This window comes from Elgaria multicarinata, chromosome 5, assembly GCF_023053635.1.
Source record: "Elgaria multicarinata webbii isolate HBS135686 ecotype San Diego chromosome 5, rElgMul1.1.pri, whole genome shotgun sequence".
Classification (NCBI taxonomy): domain Eukaryota; kingdom Metazoa; phylum Chordata; class Lepidosauria; order Squamata; family Anguidae; genus Elgaria; species Elgaria multicarinata.
In genome coordinates, this window is record NC_086175.1 from 75,065,355 (window position 1) to 75,089,201 (window position 23,847).

Consider the following 23,847-nt stretch of genomic DNA (forward strand, 5'->3'; position numbering starts at 1 on the left):
TTGGCTGTGGTGTGCCAGGCAGCCATTTTAAATATTCAAGCCATAACCATGGCTTGTTGGGTTGTCCGAACCCAGTGAGGGTGGGTTGTTGGCATGGTTAACAAACCATCCTCAACCCCAAAACACCCTGTGGGTTCTATGCGGTTGTTAACCATGCCAACAACCCACCCCCACTGGGACAACATGACAAGTGCCTTGAATATTCAAATGCTACCTGACATGCACCAGTGAACATTGCAGCTTGCCTGATGTTCTAGCTTCCTTCCTACAGATATTTAGAGGCTTTTTAGAGGGAAAAATAGCCTTTGCTCCAACATACAAATATGACTTGTTTTCGGATGATTATGATACCAGTGAAAAATGTCGTACACCAGCCTGGACAGATCGCGTACTATGGAGGAGAAGAAAATGGCCTTTTGACCGATCAGGTCAGATAATTGAGTATTATCAGTGCAAATAGTATAACTACTTCTGATAGGATAGTATAATTCTTAAAGGTTCATGTTTTTATTTAATACTGAAACAATGTATGAAATACTTCGTTTGTTTTGGGGATATATAGTTTGTGACTCCAGTAATGTGCATAGACACACACAAGGTTTTAACATTTCTGTAGAATTAATGGCCTGTGTTTACGTTTTGTACATGAATATACATGCCTGAATAAATGAAAGGTATGTAAAGCAATTTAAACTCTAGAAATATGCTAAAATGCTAATTATGAAGTTCAAAATACTTGTGCATCCTATCCACATGGAGAATTGTGTGGAGGTTTTTTATTTTTAAAAAAAATCAAAGCAGAGTTGCAATTTTCTCTTAGCCACCACTTCACTGCAATAGATGCATGCCTAATTCTGTGTGCATCCTTCCCATTTCATGAGGTGCCCAGGTATTTGACCTAGACATACCTGAGTACAAAAACAAACTGAGAATCTCCCTACATATAGGCTCCTTTTCCCCACTGTAAGTTGATTATATGCAAGTTCATAGTATATTCTTACAATTTCTTATATGAATTTTTAGCGGAAGACATGGATCTTCTGAATTCCAGTTTTCATGATGAAAGTAAACTTCTTTACACCTGGAATCCTGGAACTTTGTTGTATTATGGAAGGGCAGAGCTGAAAACATCTGATCATAGGTTTGAACTGAATTTTTGTTATATCTTCTAATCTTATGGAAAGGTTTCATGGCTTTCCTCAGCTATTGAATGTTTTGTAACCTTACTGATATTTTTTCAGGCCCGTTGTTGCACTGGTTGATATAGATATCTTTGAAGTTGATGCAGAAGAGAGGCACAACATTTACAAGGAAGTAATTGCAGTGCAGGGACCACCTGATGGTACTATAATGATCTCCATCAAAGGGTCTTCATCTGAAGAGAACTATTTTGAAGACAACTTGATTGATGAACTTCTTCAAAAGTTTGCAACTTACGGTGAAGTTATACTCATAAGGTTAGAACAACTTCGTTATAAGGACACTACAACTTTTCCCACACTTGTCAGTTTTCTAAATTGATATTTTTCCTGCTTCTCAAATGAAAGCGTCCTTATATGTCTAAAGGCCATCTATACTATTAGGTCAGGGGTCTCCAACATGGGTGCCACTGTGCCCCCAAAGTGAGGGAGACATCTGTCAAGCTATTTTTCGCACCCTATATATAAGCCTATTGTGTCTTGTGCACCCAGCTGAGGAGGGTTATTCAAGGGTTAAACAATCCTTGCATAACCCTAGAACAGATGTGGATTATGCAAGGGTTATTAAACCCTTGAATAGCCCTCCCCAGCCAGTTGCACAAGACACAGCAAACAATGTCAACCCTCAGTTGGGGGTTGCTTATAATTTCAGATGGCACATGCCACAGCCTTTCAAGGTTTAAATAATCCACAGTGGGCTGCCCTGTCATCTGAACTGGCCCAGAGAAACAAACAGGAGCAAGACATAGAGAGGGAGGGAGGAGGGAAGAAAGGAAAGAGAAGTCAGAGAGAGAAGAAAAGAGAGAAAAGAGCCGCACACACACAGAGAAGCCACACACAGGTTGCACATTTGTGCACACAAACACAGATAGGGGGCACTCCTGACATTTTTGTGATTGGCTCTCCACTCCCTTATAGCAAACAATTTGCAGTGGTGCCCAGAACACTTTTTCAAAATGCTAAATGTGCCCACGGGGCCCAAAATGTTGGAGACCCCTGTATTAGGACATTGTGAGAAGCTATCTAAGGCACCACTGTGCAAGGGACAATACTTCTCACAATATTTCTAGCCAGCTCTTTGCACAAGAGTGCACAGAAAATTTCCGTGCTATCCAATATTATGTGTTTGAAAGCTGGTTGATTGATGAACAGCCATGCATCTAAGGAAATTGCACTGAAGTTCAAGGGAGAGCCTACTGTTATGTAAATATGTTTAGAGTAATTAAAATAACTCTAAAGTAAGTCAAATTAATGAATTTACTCCATTATGCTAATGAGAATTATAATGTCAGGACATGAGGTAAAGGGTGAAATCCAATGTCACTACTCACACAGTAGGACATTCCCTTCCTCTCTTCCCACTGCTGCCCCCTGCATCAGAGCACTTTCTCAACCCTCCAAAGCCAATTTTGGAGGTGCAATAGTGGCTGCAGAAGGAGAAGAAATTAGCCCTTCTCCATTCTACCATTCCTTCAGTGGGAAGGTATAATTGGATATAACCCAAAGTGTACTCCATTTCTCAAACCAGCTCCTCCCTTTTTGTGAGGCGGTCACATGAACTGCAGGTGCACTTCTGTTTCCTGCAGCAAACATGGGAATTGTGAATGGTAGGCACATGGCCTTAAACACTCTCTATTTGTGGCTGGATGTTTCAGACAACATGCCTGTCACTGGTCTATGTCTGCTGCAAGAAACATGATTTTAATTTTTGTGAACCGCCCAGAGATCTTCAGCTATTGGGTGGTATAAAAATGTAATAAATAAATAAATGTACCCATGATGCAAATGATTTCTATATTAGGTATGAGCCTCACCCAGTATACCTAAAGTATACTTCAAAGCTGCTGTTACAGCATCATGTGGTAAAACCAATAGTACTATTACCAGGCTTGCTCTATACATATCTGAAGCCTTATTGTCTGCTTTCAGGGAGTAAGCCCTGAATTACTTTGGTGGCTGGGGAGCCTCTTTTCTTTGCAACCCTGACTCTAGTCTGCTGGAGGACAGGCTGCTATCAGCTTTGTCAATCTGACCCAGAAACTAGCATGTACCGAACAACACAGAAGCACAGTATTAGGAACATAGTCTAGGTAGCAGAGTGTTAGAGGCAGAGAGTTTGAAAATTTTGTAACTCTGCATCCTTTATGATTTGTCAGAATTATGTCAGAGGGAGGGGAGGGGAGAGGAGTTCACAATGTCAGAGTAAGTCCAAAGGTAGGGATGAGAGCTGGTATTCTGGAGCCATTGTAAGTTTTTACAAGGCAGGCTTGCAGAAGGTTAGGGTATAAGCAGCCACCAATACAGGGCTTCTAAGGTTAGGCAGAGTAGCGCCTGCCAGGCACTCTCAAGCAATGGACAAAAAACCAGAAAAGGGGGGGTGTACACCAAATATCTCTCGGGAATCTTAAGGAGGAAAAGATGATGGCAGTATAGGGCCCAACAAGAGATCTATCTCACATGACACAGCACTCTGGGAGCATTTATGAATAACAAACCATGAAGATCACTGAGTTCAGGGATCCAAGACCATTTATAATCTAAATAGATGGGTATCTCAGTACTGTTTGGAAGGTTTCATGAACTCAGGGTGCTCGATAGCCAATTAATGAGTGGCAAGATGTCCTGATTGCATTAGGATATTGGGACATCAGGTTTTGGGTGTTCAAGGACTCCTTAACCAGAGGCATGGACAGCCAGGATGCTCTCTTGTACATGTCAGTAGGGTATGGTGACTGGTCCTGCAAATACACCCTTGTCCTGGGGACCCATCTCTTGCTGGCTAACCTTTATAGACACCATAGCAATGCTGAGACCACAGTGGGAGTGTGGGGACAAAATGGAGATGAACTGGTAACAGTATAAACGTTTTGTAATATTTGATAATATTCTATAATATTTGATATATTTTATAGATTTGTAGAAGACAAAATGTGGGTGACGTTTTTGGAAGGGAGCTCTGCTTTGAATGTCCTGAATTTGAATGGTATTGAGGTAACAAAAATTTCTAAATATATTTGTCACTTGCTGAATACTAGTGCTTTAAACATATTTTGATTGATTGTTGTAGAGTAGTATTCTTTATTCGCGAGGGATGGATTTTCAATTAATCATTCTTGCATAATTGTGAATTTTAGGGCTTAGTTTTGAACTGAGGCCTGCTGAAGATACAGAAGTCTTCATTGGGCCCTGATTGAACAGTATATCAGGAAAATTGACACCTGCAACAAAATGTTACAATGCAGCCTTATTCTCTCAACAGGAGTATTCCTATTCAGAACTCTAGCCAGGCTGAAACAAGAGTTTTGTAGTGCAGTTTGAGGTTTGCAGAGGACACCTTTTTTCTTTCCCACTGTCCTGAATCCTTCCTCTCCTATGTTATATACTGCTAAGAGCCTCAAGACTGACTTCCAGCTTTGAATGTGAGGCTTCATTGGTATATAGCTGGAGGGGGAGGGACAGGTGTCATGAAACTTCATGACACCTGTCCCTCCCAACCTTGATGCTCATCTCCAGGATACCGTAAGCTGTTAGTAGCTCAGGCAAGTGCATTCCCTCCTATATTTCTCTGTTTTCTTGTGTGTGTGTGTGTGTGTGTGTGTGTGTGTGTGTGTGTGTGTTTTCACCTTTTAAAATTCCATGACTCAACTGCCATCATCCATAAGATTTGATTGTTAGACTCACACAATCTATCCCATTTCTAAACCCTTTAGACTAGGGGTGGGGAATTTGTGGCCTTCACGATTTTGGCCTACAATTCCCATCATCAGTCCTCATTTGCTATGTGGTTAGGGCTGATGGGAGTTATTAGGGCCACAAATTGCCCAACCCTGCTTTAGAAATGGGGTGTGTGTCTTCCTCATTATGGATAGAACTGAGAGTTGCTAATAGACTATTTAAAAATCCAGTATTTTAGCATAACTATGATTGGGCAACTGTATGATGTCTGTCTTCCCACCCCCACTTGTACCTATCTTTGGTGTTCAGTGTGAACCCCTCTTGACAATGAGATGAATTACTGTAGCATTCTCTTAACTTTATGCCCTAAGCATTTTAAAGCTCCTGGAAGCTCACAGGACTATTTGAGGTTGCTTTAAGAGAAAATTTAACTTACAAGCTTCCCTAACCACTGGAATTTCTTATGTATTTCCATCTTATTCTTAGAATATGTAGACTTTCAAATCATCTGAGTGTGGATTACCATACCTTCCAGGCTAGCCTGAGTTTTGACCATGCTCAGTCTCTCTCCCATTACTCTATAAAGTATTTTAACATTTACTTCTTTGTTTAATTTAGATAGATAATTTAAGGAATTATGTAAACCATTAACTCTGAAAAGTTTATATTATGCCTATATGAATGTTCTCTGATTGAAATTCAGCTCCTTGGGAAAACGATCAACATTAATTTGAAAAGCCCAGATTGGATTAAGAGCTTGGAAGAAGAGATTAGTCTGGAGAGAGTTAATTTTGGATTGCCTTCATCAACAAGTTCCACTTTGCTTTGTGAAGATGCTGAGGTTTCTGCAGACTACGATATGGAAGGTTTGAATCTGTACTATGGAGATTGTCCTGCACAGCTTGAGTTGCGCATTACTAAAATGCAATACATCTCAGTTTGCATGTATTTTTATACTAGCTAATATGAATAAAAATTAAATCACAGAATCCAACTAATTTACTGCTATTCTATTATTACAGTACCAGAGTTTAGTTAGTTACCTCATAACTTGTAAATATACTTGTTTACCAACAGAAACTGGTTCTATAATTAACTTTACATATTTAGCATTCTTATTCTCTGGAACCAGTTCAGCAACACTAATTTGACTTATGTGATTAGCTCTCATTTGGCACATATTTTGCAGTATCATGACCTTAAAAATGTGTTTAAAGATAGACTGAATTGTTTAAGGAGCCTAAAGCAGTTAAAAACTCCATCCCCATTTGCAGTTAGATATCTAAATTCCATCCATTCTGAATACTCCTATGCTATTGAAGTTTGATTATTGAGATTGTATAGCTCTATTTAATAGGGGGGGGTTAACCTCACTTTGCTTTGCTGTGTTACTGTTGAACAGATTTGTAGTTCTGTTTAGTTAAGAATATTTTACTTCATTTCAAGGTGATATTGATGATTATAGTGCTGAAGTAGAAGAAATTCTTCCTCAGCACCTACAGCTAGCTACAGGTTCTGGTCTCGGAGCCTCACCTGGCTCTTCACCTCGTTCAAGCCCCTGCCAATCACCTACACTGTCAGATGGGCCACCTCCAGCTCTTCCATCAAGACCAAGCAGAGCACCTAACAAGACTCCTGGACCACCTTTATCTTCTCAAGGTACTATCATGTCTTAACAAATTTTACTCTACTTACCCTGCAGTTTCATCTTGACAGTTCTCATATCCATATGTGTGTGTGTGTGTGTGTGTATGTATGTATGTATATATATATGTGTATATATATATGCATCAACTTATTTGTAGGTGTATATGCACACACAACTATAACCTCAGTTTGAAGGCTTAGATGTAACAAATAAGGGTTTGAATATGAGAGGATGAAATGCAGCTCATCAGTTTAAATGGCAAACAGTTTTATCTGCACAGAAACTGCAGATACTCTTAAGTGCTTGGAGACTGTTTAGGAATGGATGAGGGTGAACAAGCTGATATCTAAAAAAAACACCACCAAATATTTTTGGATAGGAATTTTTTATAATCTGGTTAGAGAAATTCAACTGGTATTGGAAGGTGTTGCACTCCCCACATATCCATAGCTTAGGGATCCTTCTGGACTTGTCGGTGACCATGGAAGCGTAGGTGGCAGTAGCCAAGAGTATCTTTTACCAAATTCCATTGGCATATCCACTGCAGCCCTAGCTGGGAAAAGCAAAACTACCCTCAGTAATATATTCAGGCTATCTGAAGGAACGCCTCCTCCCATATGTACCTGCCCGGACCCTAAGAAGGATCCTCAGGGGTCCTTCTCCGCGAGCCCCTACCAAAGGAAGTGAGGCAGGTGGCTACCAGGAGGAGGGCCTTCTCTGCTGTGGCACCCCGGCTGTGGAATGAGCTCCCTAAGGAAGTTCGCTTGGCACCTACATTATATGCTTTTAGACGCCAGGTGAAGACCTTTTTATTCTCCCAGCATTTTAACAGTCTATAAATAATTTTTAACTTGGTGTTTTAAATTCGTAATTTTGCATTGCTGCTGTTTTTATCTGGTTGAGCTTTTATATTATATTTTATAGTATGGTTTTATACTGTTGTTTTATACTTTGAATGTTTTTAATTTTTGTGAACCGCCCAGAGAGCTCCGGCTATTGGGCGGTATAGAAATGTAATAAATAAATAAATAAATAAATAAATTCCCTTGTTACATCCAGACTTGCCTATTGTAATGCGCTCTACGTGGGGCTGCTTTTGAAGATGACACAGAAACATCAGCTGCTACAGAATGTGGCCATTGCATCCTTCTTGTGGCTAGATGGTTCATATTCTGAACCAGCTACACTGGTTGCCAGTGCATTTTCAGGCCCAATTCAAAGTTGGAGAACTATCTGCATCCATGTAAACCTGCCCATGCTTTAAAATTAATATAGGAGCCCTATTTTATTTTTCAGACATTCTCAGTAAAATTACACCTTAAAAGAGAAAGATGGCTGACTTTCATCTGTTGCTACTTTTCAAAGGATTTAAAAAACATATTTAGTAATTGCTGCTATTAGATATTTGGAATTGTAAATTATTGTAATTGTCTTACTTTTAAATTGTTTAAATTTAAAGGGTTTTTAGAATTTGACACTGAATTGTATTGTAAGATGCATTTAGAAGAAGTATATTAAATTAATACATCTTATCCATACATTGCTGAAGTGTAGGCTTTGTTGGAAGAGTGGAAGCAGTAAAACAGTGTGAAGAATGTACAGTTGTATTAAAAGGATCAGATAACTTATGCAAGTGAACCAAACGAAGTGTTACAAAGGAATATGATTGGGAGCAGCAATACCAAGTGTCACTAGACCCTCAAATTCTGGAAGAGCTGAGCTCTTCCGTCTGTCCTAGCATGCAGGCATTTACACAGTACTTGACAGGCATTCTTGTTATGACTACCATTTAGGGGCCCTTTATTATATTTCAAACCATTTGTCTTACTGTTAAAAGTGTTACAGTTAAGGCAATTGTTGTTTTCTATCCTGGCTTTGTTTGCTGTGAGCTGTTTTGAATAATGTAATTTGGAGGGGAAATGTTCCATATTTAAATGGATGTAAAAAATATTTTTGGTTTTTGAAATAAGCTTGTCTATTAAATTGCTTTTGTCAGGTTCTCCAGTAGATTTTCAACCAATTATTCAACAAAGAGAGTCTATTCAAAGCTTGGAACCTAAACGCCCACCTCCACCTCGCCCAGGAGTGCCTCCTGCTCGTCCTGCTCCACCACAGAGACCCCCTCCACCATCAGGTAAGGCCAGTAAAATGTGAAATCATACTCTGATAAAGTTCTTCTCTCATTTGTTGTAAACTAACTTAATTGAAAACATGTCTTGATATTTGCCACAACAGGATGTTACACTAAACCACAGTTTAGCACATGGAACCTGTAGCTCTACAGAGGATGCTGAACTACAGTTCCCATAATCCATGACCAATGGCCCTATTGGCTATGCTTGGTGGGAGTTGGAGAGCAACATCAACTAGCCGGAGTCCATTCCCCATCCTTCGTTTCACATGACAAGAATGAGCCTAAGCAAGCCTCAGGCTTGCATGCTTCCTTGTCTTCCTCTGATGCGGCTGCATGGAGGAGTTTGAAAGCTTTTGCTTAATCACAGCTTATTGATTTCAAGTTGGTTTGTTTCAAACAAGCCATAGTTAACATTAACCACACTTCCTTGGTTCAAACAATGGGTTCAGCAAGGCTAAAGGAAAAATAGAAGCAAAACCTTCCAAACTCCTCCCAGCCACACAGGAGAAGGAGAGGGGAGGAGGACTGCAAGATCTAGGCTCATTCTTGTCGTGCTAATCTATGGTTTAGTGTGATGTCCAAACACTGTCACTGTTACCGTTCTGTTGATGCTGTGTTAGCGCTCTGACTAAAGTAACTTTTTAAAGATGTTTGGATCCCTTGATCAGTCAGTGTTGACATATCTGAATCCTTTAGCTACATTTCTTAGCTTTCTGTGCTATAGCTGCTTTGATTTCCTTGTGATGAATTGAGCTAATAAAATAATGGGCAATTGATGTATTGACATTTCTTGATTTTTCTTCTTCTAATAATTCTTTCAATTGATACTCTTCCTTTACTGCTGCATTTCTTCCTTACTCTTAAGGGGGTAAGAGTCCTGCACCTGCTAGAAAAGAATTTGGAGGTAATGCCTGTTCAAATATGAGTCAGATAATGAGTAAAACACTTTGTGTCAAGTATACACACACACACACACACTCTTAATCAAGATGTTATCTTTCCCTAAAAATAGTAAAGGTATCACCTAGTACCTCAGTGTCAAAGGTGATGTTAAAGAAAGCAGAGCTGACAGAGAGGTTATTGTTGGATAGCGTTTTATTTTAAAATACTTAGCTGTATTTCAGCTCAAAGAAAAATATCCAAAGCAGTAAACAAAATATATTTAGATAGATATTACGCACACATGCGTGCACACACACACACAGTTTGTTTAAAGAAAACTTACTCATGTAAAAGAGAGCATTCACATAAACACAAATGCACAAACCGGCTTGAAACGTCACAGGATAGGGCACCCTTCCCCAACCTGGTACCCTCCACATGTGTTGGACTACAACTCCCATGATCCCAGGATTATGGGAGTTGTAGTCCAACACATGTGGAGGGCACCAGGTTGGGGGAGGCTAGAATAGGGCTTTCTCACACTGTAGCCCCCATCTCCTCCCCATCTTTCCGAAATTTGTTCAGAAGGAAGCAGTGGGTCCCACTTGTGCAACAGTTTTAATGGGAGTACAACAGCAGTATTGGATACTGCCCAGTATGTTTCAGCTACTTGGGGAATTAGAAAAGAGTCTTAGCAAAAGATCTACCAAGAAATGATCATGTTGGGAAAATGTTTCTGTGAAGCAAGTGTTACTACTAGTGACTTGCACTGAAAGTTCTCATTCAAGGGTTCTTTCTGTGACTGTTGTTTTGTGTGGCAGTTCTGCATGCACGTTAGAAGGCACTCTAGACTTTGCATAGTAATTGGGAAATGCAGTTCCTGACCATGCAGCATGCATTCTTAAACATGTGTTTTTATTAAATAGATTTGATCCTATGTGTCAAAAGTAAAACTAAAGGTCTTTAATCTTTCTAAATGTGAACTCTCAGATTGCTTATCTGTCTTCACACTGCAATAATATGCAGTGCAATTGGACTGCTTTATTAACAACAAAAGCCTTGCACGTCTGTTTGTTCCTATCTTTTCTTCAACTGCTGCATTCCCTATACAATATATACTGCTTTCCTGCTTTTCTCTGATAAGGACTTGGTGCTCCTCCCAGCCCTGTTGTACCTAGGAGAGAAGAAGGTAACTATTTCCCCTAATTTCACCCCAGATTTTTGAATTGTATATGGAAATATTTATGCATAGATCTGTACAAACCTTCGTGTGTGTGTGTGTGTATTAGAGTCTTTACAATTAAAAGTGATTCATTTTTGCTACACTTTTATAGCATTTTGAAGAGAAATTGAGAACAAAACACTTCTATTGAGGCCTTGTTTGGCAAGTGTTTTCATGGGGAACTTATGAATATGCTTTAGACACTCATTTTCTACTGAAAGTGTGCTGATTAAGTTGAGAAATAGAAAACTGCTTATACATAGTACTGATCTCATTGTAAACTTCACTGGAGGAAATTCAGCCTGTTTGAGGTCAATAGGCATTTTACTGGAACTTTTGACAAGCCATTTTGCAAATTAGATGCATTGTGAAGATGAGAGATAATATGACCATTCATAGGATATCTTGCAGTTAGGAGCATTCCACACTCATGCTGGCTTCTAAGTGCTTAGAATAAACCATATAATTACTACACTAGTGAAAGAGTATCAAAAGAATAGGCCTACAACAGCCCATGGATTATTGGAGGGTTGTTTCCATGTTGAAAATGCGCTGCCACCAAGGTTCAGATGACATTGAAACAATGCCTAGGCGGTGATTATGGAAATCACACCACCATGGCTTGTTTTATGAAGCGAACCAGGTCAATGTTGCAGATACAGGAAGATATAGTAGTATAAGGCTTCTGTATTAGGATGTTTGTAACATTTTATTCTAAATATCAGTCATCTATATGAAACCTTAAATGACTTATAATACAAACTGATTTTTTTATGTATTAAAGCTCAGAAAAGCCCTGGGCCACAAAGACGAGACATAGGTACTATATATTAATATTAAATATTTACTGAATTACAGAGAGCCTGAACTTTGAAAGTGTTCTAATTTAGTAACATATTGTTCTTTACATAGTTCATAGTCAGTCACCACCTCCAACTGGACCAACAAGCATAGGAACATCTGGATACAGTACATGTCGACCGGTAGGCATTCAGATTTTTTGGTAATGCATCTTGAAGAGTCTTGGTTACTTTCATCCAAAGTGCTGGAAAAAGAACATGACAAAACTTAATTGTGTAAGCTTTTGAAATAATTTCTCAGGTTTAGTGAGTGTACATCTTCCCCATAAGACTTCTAATATCTGTTTTATCTTTTAATTTGAATGCTAGCACAAATATTTTAGGATTGATCTTCTTTCCACAATTACTAGTTTCTTAAACATTAAATATTCGTGCAATCTGAGCTTACCATTCAATTGCAAGTCTTTGCTTATGAAGACTATAGCTTGGTATATTTACCGTAAGACTTGCAAATTATTAAAAGAATCTAATCAAACAAATATGACCAGTCCTTTATTCATAGCCTTCTCAAATTAATATATTAGAGCAGTGTTCCAAAGTTTGCACTGGCTCCTGTTCTATCTTGGGCACAATTCAAAGCAAGGTAATAATTCAACAAAACATAAAACTGTAATCCATAGCCATTTTATTAAAATATTTCTAACCCTCTGCACAGTAAGTTCAGTCAACAAGGGCACTAATGGCTAAACTAAACGTGATGGGGCAGCTATATTTGTTTAACCTTGTTCATGCCCCTTTCAGGTATGAAGGTGTGAATCTAATTTTAACAATGAAGTGTGTGTGTGTGTGTATGTGTACAAAGGAAATCGAACCCTTACTGTAGTCCATTACCCCAGTCACTTTTCTCCCAGCCTGGCTCTCTTCAGTCTCGGAGGTATGCTACAGCAGAGATGTTTGGGCAATGGAGGTTTATGGGAGTGTAAGGATTCAACACACTTGGCCCACTTTACCACACTAGACCTGCTTACTTGGCCCTCTTTATAGCTGAATGAGGCAGAAATGTGGCTGCATCTCTCACATCTAGTTTGTCTTTAAGAGGAGTTCTAAAAGTTGCTCCTTTGGAAAATGCAAAATCTAGAACTCAATTCCTTTCAAGGGGATGTTTGAGCAGGTCTTCGGGTCTTAGGGCAAAACTTTGAAATGGAGGTGAAACCCTATGTATTATTATTATTATTATTATTATTATTATTATTATTATTGCTATCGGTACCTATCCCAGCTCTATGAGATGGGGCAGGCTATACATTTGAAAATAATGTATATTGCTCTTCAGAATGGAATCTCTGGTGTACTCAGGGATGACTTACCACCTTACACTATTCCACATTACTCCTATTCCTATACAAGTTGAAGGCATTATAGTGTGTTTAGACTTATCTCTTGTTTTATAAGTATTGCATAACAATAGTTCTATATCTTAATCTCCTGGGAGCAACATATATTTTCTAAAAACAGAAGCCACTATCCAAGATAAACACACAATAGTTTAAGGGATTTCAGGTTATTTATTATGAAGCTAACTGAACTTTCATTCAAAGATTATAATAGGAGCTCCCAAATTATAGCCATAATTGAATCTCTGCACCTGATGCATTTCAGACAATTCCTCCCCGAGTTGGAGTCATTAGTGCACCACTAAGCCAAGTCCGTCCTCAGATGGGAAGGCACACACCTGAACTCCAGGCCAAGCCAGCAGAACCACCAAGAGGTAACACTAGTCTGTGTGTTTTTTCTTTTTCTTTTAATGTAGCTAGTCTACTGCTTAAAGGATAAACCTACATTGAATAATCTCATTCCATTCTCCCTTTCGTAGGCCTGCTGACACAACATGCTAACCCACACTCAGTGAGTGAGGGTGGGTTGCTTTGAAATGTGGATTGTTCGTTGAACCATGGCTTAATGTGTTGCCTGAATGCAGCCAGGGTGGCTTGTTAACCATGTAACGTGGCTTATTTTCTCAAGCAAGCCACCTTGAGAACCCATGTGTTGTTTTTAGTTTGTTCAGGATGGTTAACAAGCCCTTTGCTGCATTTAGGCAACACACTAAGCGAATATACTTCTATAATGTGTGAAGAATCTCTGCTCAGGCTCTCAAGAACTGTGAAACTAGTTCCATGAGCCAAAGAGACTTTAGATTTGTTATTCTCAGGAAGCAATTTCCTCATCTTGATGCCAAATTTCTTTGTAAACTGATAGGAATTTTAAAAGCAGTTATAGATATGGCTGTTCAAAGGGATATGGGGGGGGGGGGAGAATCCAAAATCCCTTTAGATTAGTGTAAACCCTTGAGTGGGCATAAGCGGCTCTTTTGATTCAAGCCTATCAAGTTGTTTCCCCTGAACTCCATACTGAATTCATTCTTGTACATTTTCATCTATATGAAACACCATCCGGTGTTTCAGAAACTGGTCATTCCACAGAAAACGTGTTTGTATTAACTGAGAAAATCAAATTACATAAAAAATATATACATTGCATGTATTGTAGGATCCCCTATGCTTCCTGAACCACTTAAACCACAGGCTGCAGTTCCTGTTCCCACCTCTCAGCCTTCCTCAGTCCTAAAGATGCAGGAACCTCTTATACCTATGACAGCAGCATCTCAAACCACATCTCCACAAAATCTGGAAGCACCACCGCAGCCTCCCCCTCGTAGCAAATCATCCCAAAGCTTGCCTTCTGAATCCAATCCTTCACAGAAACAAGTATGTATGCAATCTCTTTTTAATCCTATGTATTAGATAAATACTAAGTATTTAATACTATGTAGCGCTTCTTCTGCTCACCTCCAGTCATTGGACTAAATAGGAGCATTCGCATACTATTCTTTTACTTTTAAATCTATAATATAGAGATTGTGTGAGCCCATGTGAAGGAAAACATAAAGAGCACTTATTAAAACCAGTTGATAAAGAATACAGTGTAGCTGAATTTGGCAGTAAATTTTGGTATCATCTTTGTGGGGGGTTAATCAATGAATATATATGTTATTATTTTTTGTAAAATTGGCAAAGAAGGGTAATGAGACAAGTTTTCCATGTCTGCTTTTTGGATGTGGGTGGCAGGGGTGTGAATATTGCTTGACACTGGGGCAATTACAAACCTGATCCCATACATATACGGCTCAATAGCCAAAGTTCTCTGGGCGGTTCACATAAAACAAAACCGTAAGTACAATTTAAAGTGTAAAATTTAAACCACAACGAAAAACAGGATATAAAAAAACAATATAAAAGATCAACCAGAATAAAACTGGGCAGCAATTCCAAGATTTAAAAGACAGATTTAAAACAGGAAAGTTAAAAGACTAAGATGATAAAATGCTTAAATACTGGGAAAATAAAAAGGTGGCATCAAAAAGAGTATAACGTAGGTGCCAGGTGAACCTTTCTAAGGATTTTATATTAATCTATTTGTTTGCAATATTTATATACCACCCAATAGGTTCTCTGGACACTTTACAGTAAAAATTAATAAGAAGTAAAATACAAATATCAGATCTAAAACAGAATAAAACTAAAATAAACTAACAGTGGGAAATAACATTAGTGCAAAGAATTCAAAAAGTACTAAAATATTAAGATTGAAAAGCCTCGGGAAATAAAGATCACAATGTGCTGAAAGGACCACAATCCAGATGCAGGTGCACCTCTCTGAAAAGATTACTGTAGGAAGGGAAGGAGGCAGTTGTAAAATTAATGTGTTTCTGTTTGGGTCTATACTCCATGCAAGGATTCCTTAAGTTGTGCTTGGGACAACTGAACTCAGTGGTGCTTTCTTTCTTTGGTCAACTCAAAAGTGTATAGTATTTGGGCTATAAGTATCAAGAACTTTGGTAGTTACTGGGCAGAACAGTTTTATGTAGTTGTTTTCAGTCTACCACAAGAAGTAAATCTCCATGACATTTAGTTGATATGTCATAGGTATTTATAATTTGAGAAATGAACACATTGTAGATGTGCAGGCATAGAGAATACAAACAAGATCACTCAGGTGGGTTCAAGTTCCAGAAGGCTGGTTATCTTACTCTGTTCCATGAGCAAACACAAAAAAAGAGTATTGTGGCACCCTTGAGACTAGCGGTTATATTAGTATTTTCCTCCAGGGTTCATTCTTTTACATAGAAAAAGCTGCCTTTAACTCAAAGGTATTTAAAAAAGAATAATGGATTGTCAGGACCTAAGCATAGGCTTTAATATGTTTGTAGTATACCCAGTTTATTTTAAGTTATTAATTTGGAAAAAAGTAAACATTATTTTTTAAATGCAGATTCTAATTTCAAATTTAGAACATTGATTTTAATTCACCCTGAGGCTCAAATGTCACATTGGGAAAGTTGGTTGTGCCATACTGATCCCAAGACTGTGAAGCAACGGAAGGAATGTGATACCTTACTTTGACATGATATTCAGAAAATAAAAGCCAAACTACCTTTTAGTTACATAGTATGCTTTAAATTCATGGCCAGTCCTCCTCCTCCTTTTTTAAGCAGACAGCAGCAATAGGGTGCACCAATCTGGATCAGCTGAGGGCTCCCCCCACCCTTGAACTCTTCCCAAGGGACTTACTGCACCTTCTGGGACAAATAACTGGAGAAGGGGGTAATTTTCAGCAGGAAAACGGTATATTGGAGTGAGTTTAATAGTTCCCTCCCATGCCATGGAGTGGGTTAAATCCTCCTTTATCATCACCCTTCTTCCCCTGCGCACCGCCGCCACAATCCTGCTTGCAGGCCCCTTGTTTTGTTTTGCTTCAAAAGATTTATATAGTACATAAATATGCTAATATGTGCAGTTTGACCCTATGTACTCCAAGTTTCACTGAATTGCTTTTTGTGAGAATTTTTAAACTGCATCCCCATGAAGCCTGGAATTCATTGAAACTCAATCTTCTCAATGATTTCTTCATTGAGAAGATCAGTCATGACAGATAAGGTCCTTGAAAGATAGCTCGTTCACTTCTCCCCTTCACAACGCACAGCTATGAGGAATATTGAAAGTGTTACTCTCTCTGTTTACATGAAGCCACAGCTGGTTCCCATGCAAACTGAATGTATGCTAAAACATGCTCCAGGATTCTCTGCAGACTGCAGTTAAGCAGCAAACAGGGATTCATTGTACATAAATCTATGTGGAAAGGGCTTACTGAGGGTAAGACACTTGAAAACCACAGCACTGTCATTATATAGTGGGAGTGATTAGTCCCTGCAGTCTCTGTACTTTGGGTGAATGTGATATGAACCGCCCAGAGAGCTCCGGCTATTGGGCGGTATAGAAATGTAATAAATAAATAAATAAAAATAAATATGAACGTTTTGAATGATAGACATTTTTACGCCCCTTGTTAATATTGCAGAATCCGTTCAATATTCCCACTGAATACTTTCCTTGAAATATCACTTTCAAAGCTCTGTCAGCTGTAATTTAAGAAAATTAATTGCCTATCATGATCACGTCGTTATTTTCATTCACCCTTTTTATAAACAATGGAAACAATAGATGAGTCTTATTCCTTCTATATGGTTGGGTCAAGAAATCATGCAAGGTTTAGAAAAGTCCATAAAACATCTTCGAATCAATTGACCTTCCAGTTTCATGGTGTATTAGAAAACAGTTGCATAGTGTCCTCCATACACTTTCCCTAAATAGACCAGTATGAGTGAATAAAGAAGTATTGGAGCAGCGCTAGACAGTGCTGCTGAGAATATCCACTGGTAATGAGACATAGAACAGATTAGCAGAATGTATCCAAATGTCATCTTTTAGTAGTGGTATGTTTCCGTCAAGCTCAAAAGAAAGCTTGGAAGTCAATACTGCCTTAGCACGTGAGCCTGCTTTAAACCTGCGGCTGCAGTAGAATCCAAAACTCAATCCATGTAGACCTGTAAACAGGCTATGACCACCTCATACATGACCACCTCAGCTCCCATAACACTATAGCTAAAGGTCACCTGCAGTTAACTTAAAAATGGAACTGCCAGAGGCTGAGACTTGGTCACTAAGATTATATCTTATTTTCCAAAATTACAAAGTACTTGCTGGGCAACTGGGCAAAATCCATAACTTTAAGGTTATTTGAAGCGCTGTGATGTTTGAATTTTTTGTAAAACAGAAAAGATGAATTCAACAGCACTCGTGTTTTTTTTTAAAGTAAGACGCCATAGACTAACATGAGTTAATTAACCCATAGTAAAGCTGAGGCATACGAGGGATGTTTGTGGCTGTCATTTCGAACACGCAACCCCCACCCAGGAGTAGTTGTATTGTACGAACCCAGAGTGTGGGTAATGTGAGAATAGTTTAATCTTCTCATAAGAATCATAACCCAAAGTTGCCAGGTTCACACGATACAACAGCCCCCAAGCAGGGTTACATATGCAACCTGGTACCCAGAGGTGCCACAGCTCATTGTGGGTTAAATAACACATGATGTGCTGTGTCATCTAAACCCTGTCAGAGATTTTTAAAGGCCTGTCCTGCACATGGCCATAACTTCTCAGTCAGTTTTCTTCATAAGATCAGGGCTAGAGTGAAGTATTGCTATGAAAGCCAATCCAGCTAATGTTGTAGAGTGTTTCTGCATGTGTGTGTTATTGGAGTAATAATAGCTAACACTCAAATAATTGGACCAACACAGTGCTGAGTCACTTTTGAATAATTTTATATTGGATTTCTTCCTAATACTTTGCCTTTGATGTCTGTCTCTTTCTCACAAGCAGGATCAACCATCAGGGTAAAAGGTATCTGACTGTTTACTGATCTTATGTTATCACCATCCATTCTATGTTCTCCATAAGTTATAGCAAAAGGGATGTATGAACAGTTTGGTTTCATACATCTGCACTTGCATTAAAATCACCTGCCTACATAAATAGGCGGAAATGCCATAGCTTCCTTCTTGTTTTTGCAGCATTGTATTGACATAGAGCACTTAATTAGCTTGATGTACTATTGCCCAGTAGAGCAAGAGTTCTCAAACTGTATCATGTATAGCCCTTTCCCTAATTAAAGAAAACATAAAGATTTTTAAAGGTATCTGTTGGTAATAAAGACTCTTCAAAAGGCCTCAATACGTTGCCTTATTAGCCCTGCCCCTGGCACTCACAAGTAACACAAGAGATGGGATACGTAACTTCCCACAGTTGCCTTGGTGAAGGGTGGTGGTGGTGGTACTTTTCCATAGCTTTGTTAACATGACAAAATGAGTCAGAAGCCACACTTAGCCTTCCCAAGGAGACCTGCCTCACACTTTGAGAACTGTTGCTATAGAGAATACTTGATTTTACTTCTCTTTCTGAAACTGTTTAACACTGATCAACGCTGGTAACTTGAGACCAATATGCAGAAACAAAATGGATATTGTAGGGAAAGCATAACATTGGTTTCAAATTCTCTTTTCAAGTGAATCAACATTTCTCTCTTACAAATTCAAGAAAAGTTGACTTGTTAACAAACTACATTCTATCTAATCAAGACTAATACGAAAATAATCTTGATCATTGAACAACAAAGGCAGTTTTGTTTCTGAGGTCAACATGACTTAATCATATTCAGTTAAAGTTACAAAGTAGTGGTGCTACTGTTCTTAGACTTGGTAATTTTAAATTACACCATAAATTCAGCAAGTAAACCACTTTATGCTGAACTGTATTTGGTTTATATTTACTTTTTACACTTCATTGTTATAATTGGACAATGACAACATTGATCATTGCTTTAAACAAAAAGTAGGCTTTTTAGATGAGACAAAGTACCTTCATATTTAAAACTTTGATTTAGATTTGTTGAATGTAAAACTTGGTATTAGATTGGAGTGTCTAATAGGTTTGTGTAATCTTAAATATCCCTACTTTTACATAAGCATAGATATATATGTAAGGGACTCAGTTCATTGGAGCTTACACTCAAGTGTTACAGTCTTAATTACCTGAAGAAATGAAAAAACATAGAATATGTGTTAAAGGTGAGGAACACCTTAATCTTGCACTAGAGCCTGACTCCTTTACTTTATTATTATTTATTATTTATTTTTTAAGAATATTTATATTGAAAAATTTCGGAGCGGTGAAGGATAGTTACTGAACTTACCCTAGCCATCAGGCTGATGTTGTGTTGTACTATTGCCTTGCTGGTGTGCCTTTTTCTTGGAGTGAGGCCTGTGTTTGGTCTCCATTCTTGTTGAACTCTAGTTCATTTGAAATGTGCTTAGATTGGTCTGGAACTTCAATAGAGAAAATGTTTTATATTTTGATTCCAAACCATAAACTAGACTATTTAGGCACATTAACTCTTTCTCTCCAAAAATATGTGGTTAAAAATAGAGAAGCCTAAAGTTAAAAACAAAACAAAATAGAATGTTACTAACACTTTCATTGTGATAAATACGTCATAATAACATCATCCCCTTTTGCATGCGAAAATATAACTACTTTTAATTTTTACTTAATATTTTAATTTTTCAAATAGTGAAGCATAATGCTTTTACTCCATAGTGATGTCAGAAGATTGTTTGAAACATTGGAACTAGGGAGATACATTAAATGTGTAGTAGATTTACTTATGTATATTCTGCCAGTAGTAGGGCAGTGAAGGTTGTGAAAATTATTTTGTATAGAAAGAAAATCAGACAGGAATATTTTAGAACGTAAAGTGTATTACAAAATGCAAAAGTCCAAATCCACAGCTTCTGCCATGGACAATGGAGAAAAATCCTTTGGCAGCCAAGTGATACGTTTGAGCACTGTATTTGCTTTTCAGATTAAAACAAATGGAGTTCTTGCCATTCAGCTTGAAACACAGCTAAACAATGATCCTTTTGAAGATCTGTCCCTTCAGCTACTTTCTGCATCCAGAATTCAGTCATCAGTCCGAATGTCACCAACTGTACCTTTAAACCAAAAGGAGCTGACAAAGTTGCCTTCTGCAACAGACAATTTTAATACTTTGAGTAACATAAATTGCATGCCAGCAATGCCACTTATTTCAACATATAGTAAACCTGAAGAACATACACATAATTCTCCAAATCCATTTGCTATCAGACTAAACAGCACAAATCCATTCACTGAAAAGACTATTAGTGCTGGAAATCCATTTAGAACAGAAACCCAAGAATCTGAAGCAGCTTCACATTGTTCAACAGAAGGACCTGCTGCTTATTCTTCTCCACTTCTAAAGTCTCCCAGTCATCATAAAGACAAGGCAACATTTTATGTTAGTACATTTAAAGATGATTTTTATTTGCAGACTGCATCTTCTATAGCTAACGACGGAAAACCAAAAGGATGGGTAACATTTGAAGAAGAGGATTTTGTGTTAAAGTCACAGAACAATTCCACTGAATTAAAAAGAGCTAGTTCCCTGCATGCATCGTTTTTTCCAAGTTCCCTGGGCACTGGACAAAATAACTTTGGCTCAGACTCTACCATTTACAATGCCCGGAACAGAAGCTCTGATTCTCTCCAGCCACTACCAGCAAGATCCCCACCTGCACCTCCTGTATCATCCAGGTCCGCCAGCACCAAATCAGCTACTGACCCTTTTATTTCCCTAGCACCTAAACTTTTTTCAACTCAAGATTTTACGGAAAGATAAATTCTTTAAAACTGGATGTTAAGTTATTTGATAAGAGTATCCAGTAGAATTGGGCATTGATGTAATTCTCTGTGTGCAATAATTTTGTCAGATGCACTGAACCTTAAATATTAATTCACTATGTACAAACTAAGATACGTGCGTATATATAGTAATGCACAAAGGTAGTTCCACAATATATCTCATTATGTCACTTCTAATAGGGCACAATGCAGGGATTGTTATGTACATTTAAATTCTATTGTAATCAGTAATACTCAGTACAAAATTATGTGTTCTCTGCTGTTGATTTACGATACAACATGCACAAATTGTTTTTGCTGGACAATGCACATAGTTCTTAAAATTTTCTGATTCTTATTTAAGACTTTAAATGCTATTTTAAATATCCTCCTGGCTGGTAGAACCTAGAACCAGTATCTGATAACTGGTATATTTATAAGTATTTACCAAAGAACTGCCAAAGTTTAATTAAAATACTGACTGTTCAAGGGTAATGTTGGGAAATAAGTTGTATACCAGAGGTTTATGAAGATTTGTAAAGGTAAATTCCACATAAGAGTCAAAAGAGACATTTTTAAAGTAAACGGCATATAGTAATATATTTTACCTGCCACTGCACATGTATTATTATGCACAAATGGAAAATTGTGTGGTTTGATTTAAAAACCAGTTTCATTATATATATTTTTTGCTTTGGCCATTGCTCATATTCAAGAATTATCCTGCTTTAACTTCTCAGAAAAATGAATATTTGCTTTTAAACCTAAAGGGCAGAAACTCATAATTGAAGAAAACTTCATAGTCACATGTAAAGACCTGGGTGAAAAAGTAATCAGATATGTGGTCCATGTATTTCAATATCTATATATTTTACTTCCTCCCTTGCTATATATAGATGCGGTGTCTCAAATTTGGCTTCAACAGAACAAATACCATTTGTGTACTGTTCTGTTAAGCTTTTTAGATGTCAGTGCCATGTGATGATTATGGAAGCAAATTCTGTCAGTCTCTGCACAACGCTTTGTAAACTTGCAATTGATCCTGCCTCATGGTTTTACAACTGGCATTTAAATGTAGTGTTCTGGTGTCATGAAGGAAACTCGTTTCCCCCACACGCACCCCAACAATACTTTGTTAGGGAAGATATAGACCCCATTATTCATGTTGTCACAGCTATTTATATTACTTACTTTTTCAACTTTATGAATCTTTTTTGAGAAGGGCCTCACCAAATATGTCTATTGTTATTGCCCTCTTAGCAATCTGCTCTTATGTTGACTATATTAGCAAAAAAATTTCCTTTTACAGCATCCAAGTAAAGCACAGCATTCCATGGAGCATCAAAAATAAAATTGTTACTACATTCTTTAATATTACCCCAGCATATTTATATAAATCATCACATCTAATAGTGCACAAACATTAATTGCAGTTCATTCGCAAATAAACACAGTAACTTCTATATTGTGCTTTTAAAAGTACTTGTACATTTTGAAACAGCAGTGGTACTATAACCTTTTGTGCTTCAGTATATGGCTTAACTAGTTAAAATTCTAATGATTAACATCTATGTGATTGTGCTTTGGTATAATCTGATGTTAGCAAAGCAATTGTGTTCTGGAAAGTTAGTGCAAATTACAGTTCAGTGATATGTGGTCTTTGTTTAAATATCTAATTTCAATTATTACAATTTTCTATAATGTATTTAAAATGCAGGCCCCAGCATCTTTACTGGATTACAAAATCGGACAGCAAAGTACCACAAAATTTGCAATGAAGCATCTACAAACATAGGATAAATAAATAACATGTGTATTGCTAAAGATAATAGTAGAGAGTAAAAATTACCAACTATGTAAAAATGCTATATATTTTCATGGAGTGTGTTCTCTGTGGCAAATTGCTTTGTTAATGTGTAACAAATTGTTGCTTGTGGTACACAATATTTTACTATATCCATTACAAAGCAGTATTAACTTCATGGTCCATACATATCCTGTGAAACGTGATGTTGCATAAATGAAATAAATATACCCAACTTTCAGAATATAAGTTTACAATTATTGATGCTGTCAGGATTTGGCTTACTCCTATTGCCTCAAATATTCAGCTGTCCAACTTCTCAGAGTTATTCTTTTATGAAAGGACACACTTAAGGCTTTTTTTATTATTCAGATGGCCTAACTACTTCATGAATTTCTTTGTGGGATTAAGTACGGCGTTAAGCACACTTCCCGTTTTTTTTTTTCCTGGGGAGTTACTTTATCTGCAAGTTCTATGTTTTATTATACAGCCATTAGATGGTGCTGTGGTTTGAGATTCAAATCTCCATTTTAAAAAAATAAAATAAAATAGCTCATTGTCTCCATTGCAAATAATGCTATAGAAGTGGTCACAAAGCACAGGAGAGGCCCTTTAATTTTGTGAACTGCCTAGAGAGCTTTGGCTATAGGGCACTATAAAATAAAACAATGAGTGAAGGGTGACCATGTCATGTAAAGCTGAACAGCAAACTTCCATTTTGATCGCAGGATAAAAGTCCGATATGAGGTTTTTATCCTGCATTTTTACCAAGGCTTCTGCTGCTGGACTCTTTGTAGGATTAAGATAGGCTCCTTTACGTAAGTTGGG

The 23,847-nt window shown here is 37.8% G+C and overlaps 1 protein-coding gene across 7 annotated transcripts in view; it reads left to right on the forward strand.

The window, feature by feature from the left end:
* Positions 1 to 23,262, forward strand: part of SYNJ1 (synaptojanin 1) — a 68,658-nt gene extending 45,396 nt beyond the window's left edge. For 2 of the 7 annotated variants that reach the window (XM_063126700.1, XM_063126701.1), the window contains 14 exons: positions 272 to 428; positions 1,024 to 1,141; positions 1,242 to 1,457; positions 4,112 to 4,190; positions 5,578 to 5,740; positions 6,321 to 6,533; positions 8,519 to 8,656; positions 9,522 to 9,560; positions 10,683 to 10,727; positions 11,545 to 11,580; positions 11,673 to 11,743; positions 13,220 to 13,328; positions 14,108 to 14,325; positions 18,336 to 19,622. In XM_063126700.1, the coding sequence (XP_062982770.1) occupies positions 272 to 428; positions 1,024 to 1,141; positions 1,242 to 1,457; positions 4,112 to 4,190; positions 5,578 to 5,740; positions 6,321 to 6,533; positions 8,519 to 8,656; positions 9,522 to 9,560; positions 10,683 to 10,727; positions 11,545 to 11,580; positions 11,673 to 11,743; positions 13,220 to 13,328; positions 14,108 to 14,325; positions 18,336 to 18,356 (1,623 nt within the window). In that variant the 3' untranslated portion in view covers positions 18,357 to 19,622. Of the gene's footprint in view, positions 1 to 271; positions 429 to 1,023; positions 1,142 to 1,241; positions 1,458 to 4,111; positions 4,191 to 5,577; positions 5,741 to 6,320; positions 6,534 to 8,518; positions 8,657 to 9,521; positions 9,561 to 10,682; positions 10,728 to 11,544; positions 11,581 to 11,672; positions 11,744 to 13,219; positions 13,329 to 14,107; positions 14,326 to 18,335; positions 19,623 to 20,376 lie in introns of those variants that run through there. The other 5 variants (XM_063126698.1, XM_063126699.1, XM_063126697.1 and 2 more) reach the window with 5 other exon arrangements.
* The last annotated feature ends 585 nt before the right edge of the window (positions 23,263 to 23,847 follow it).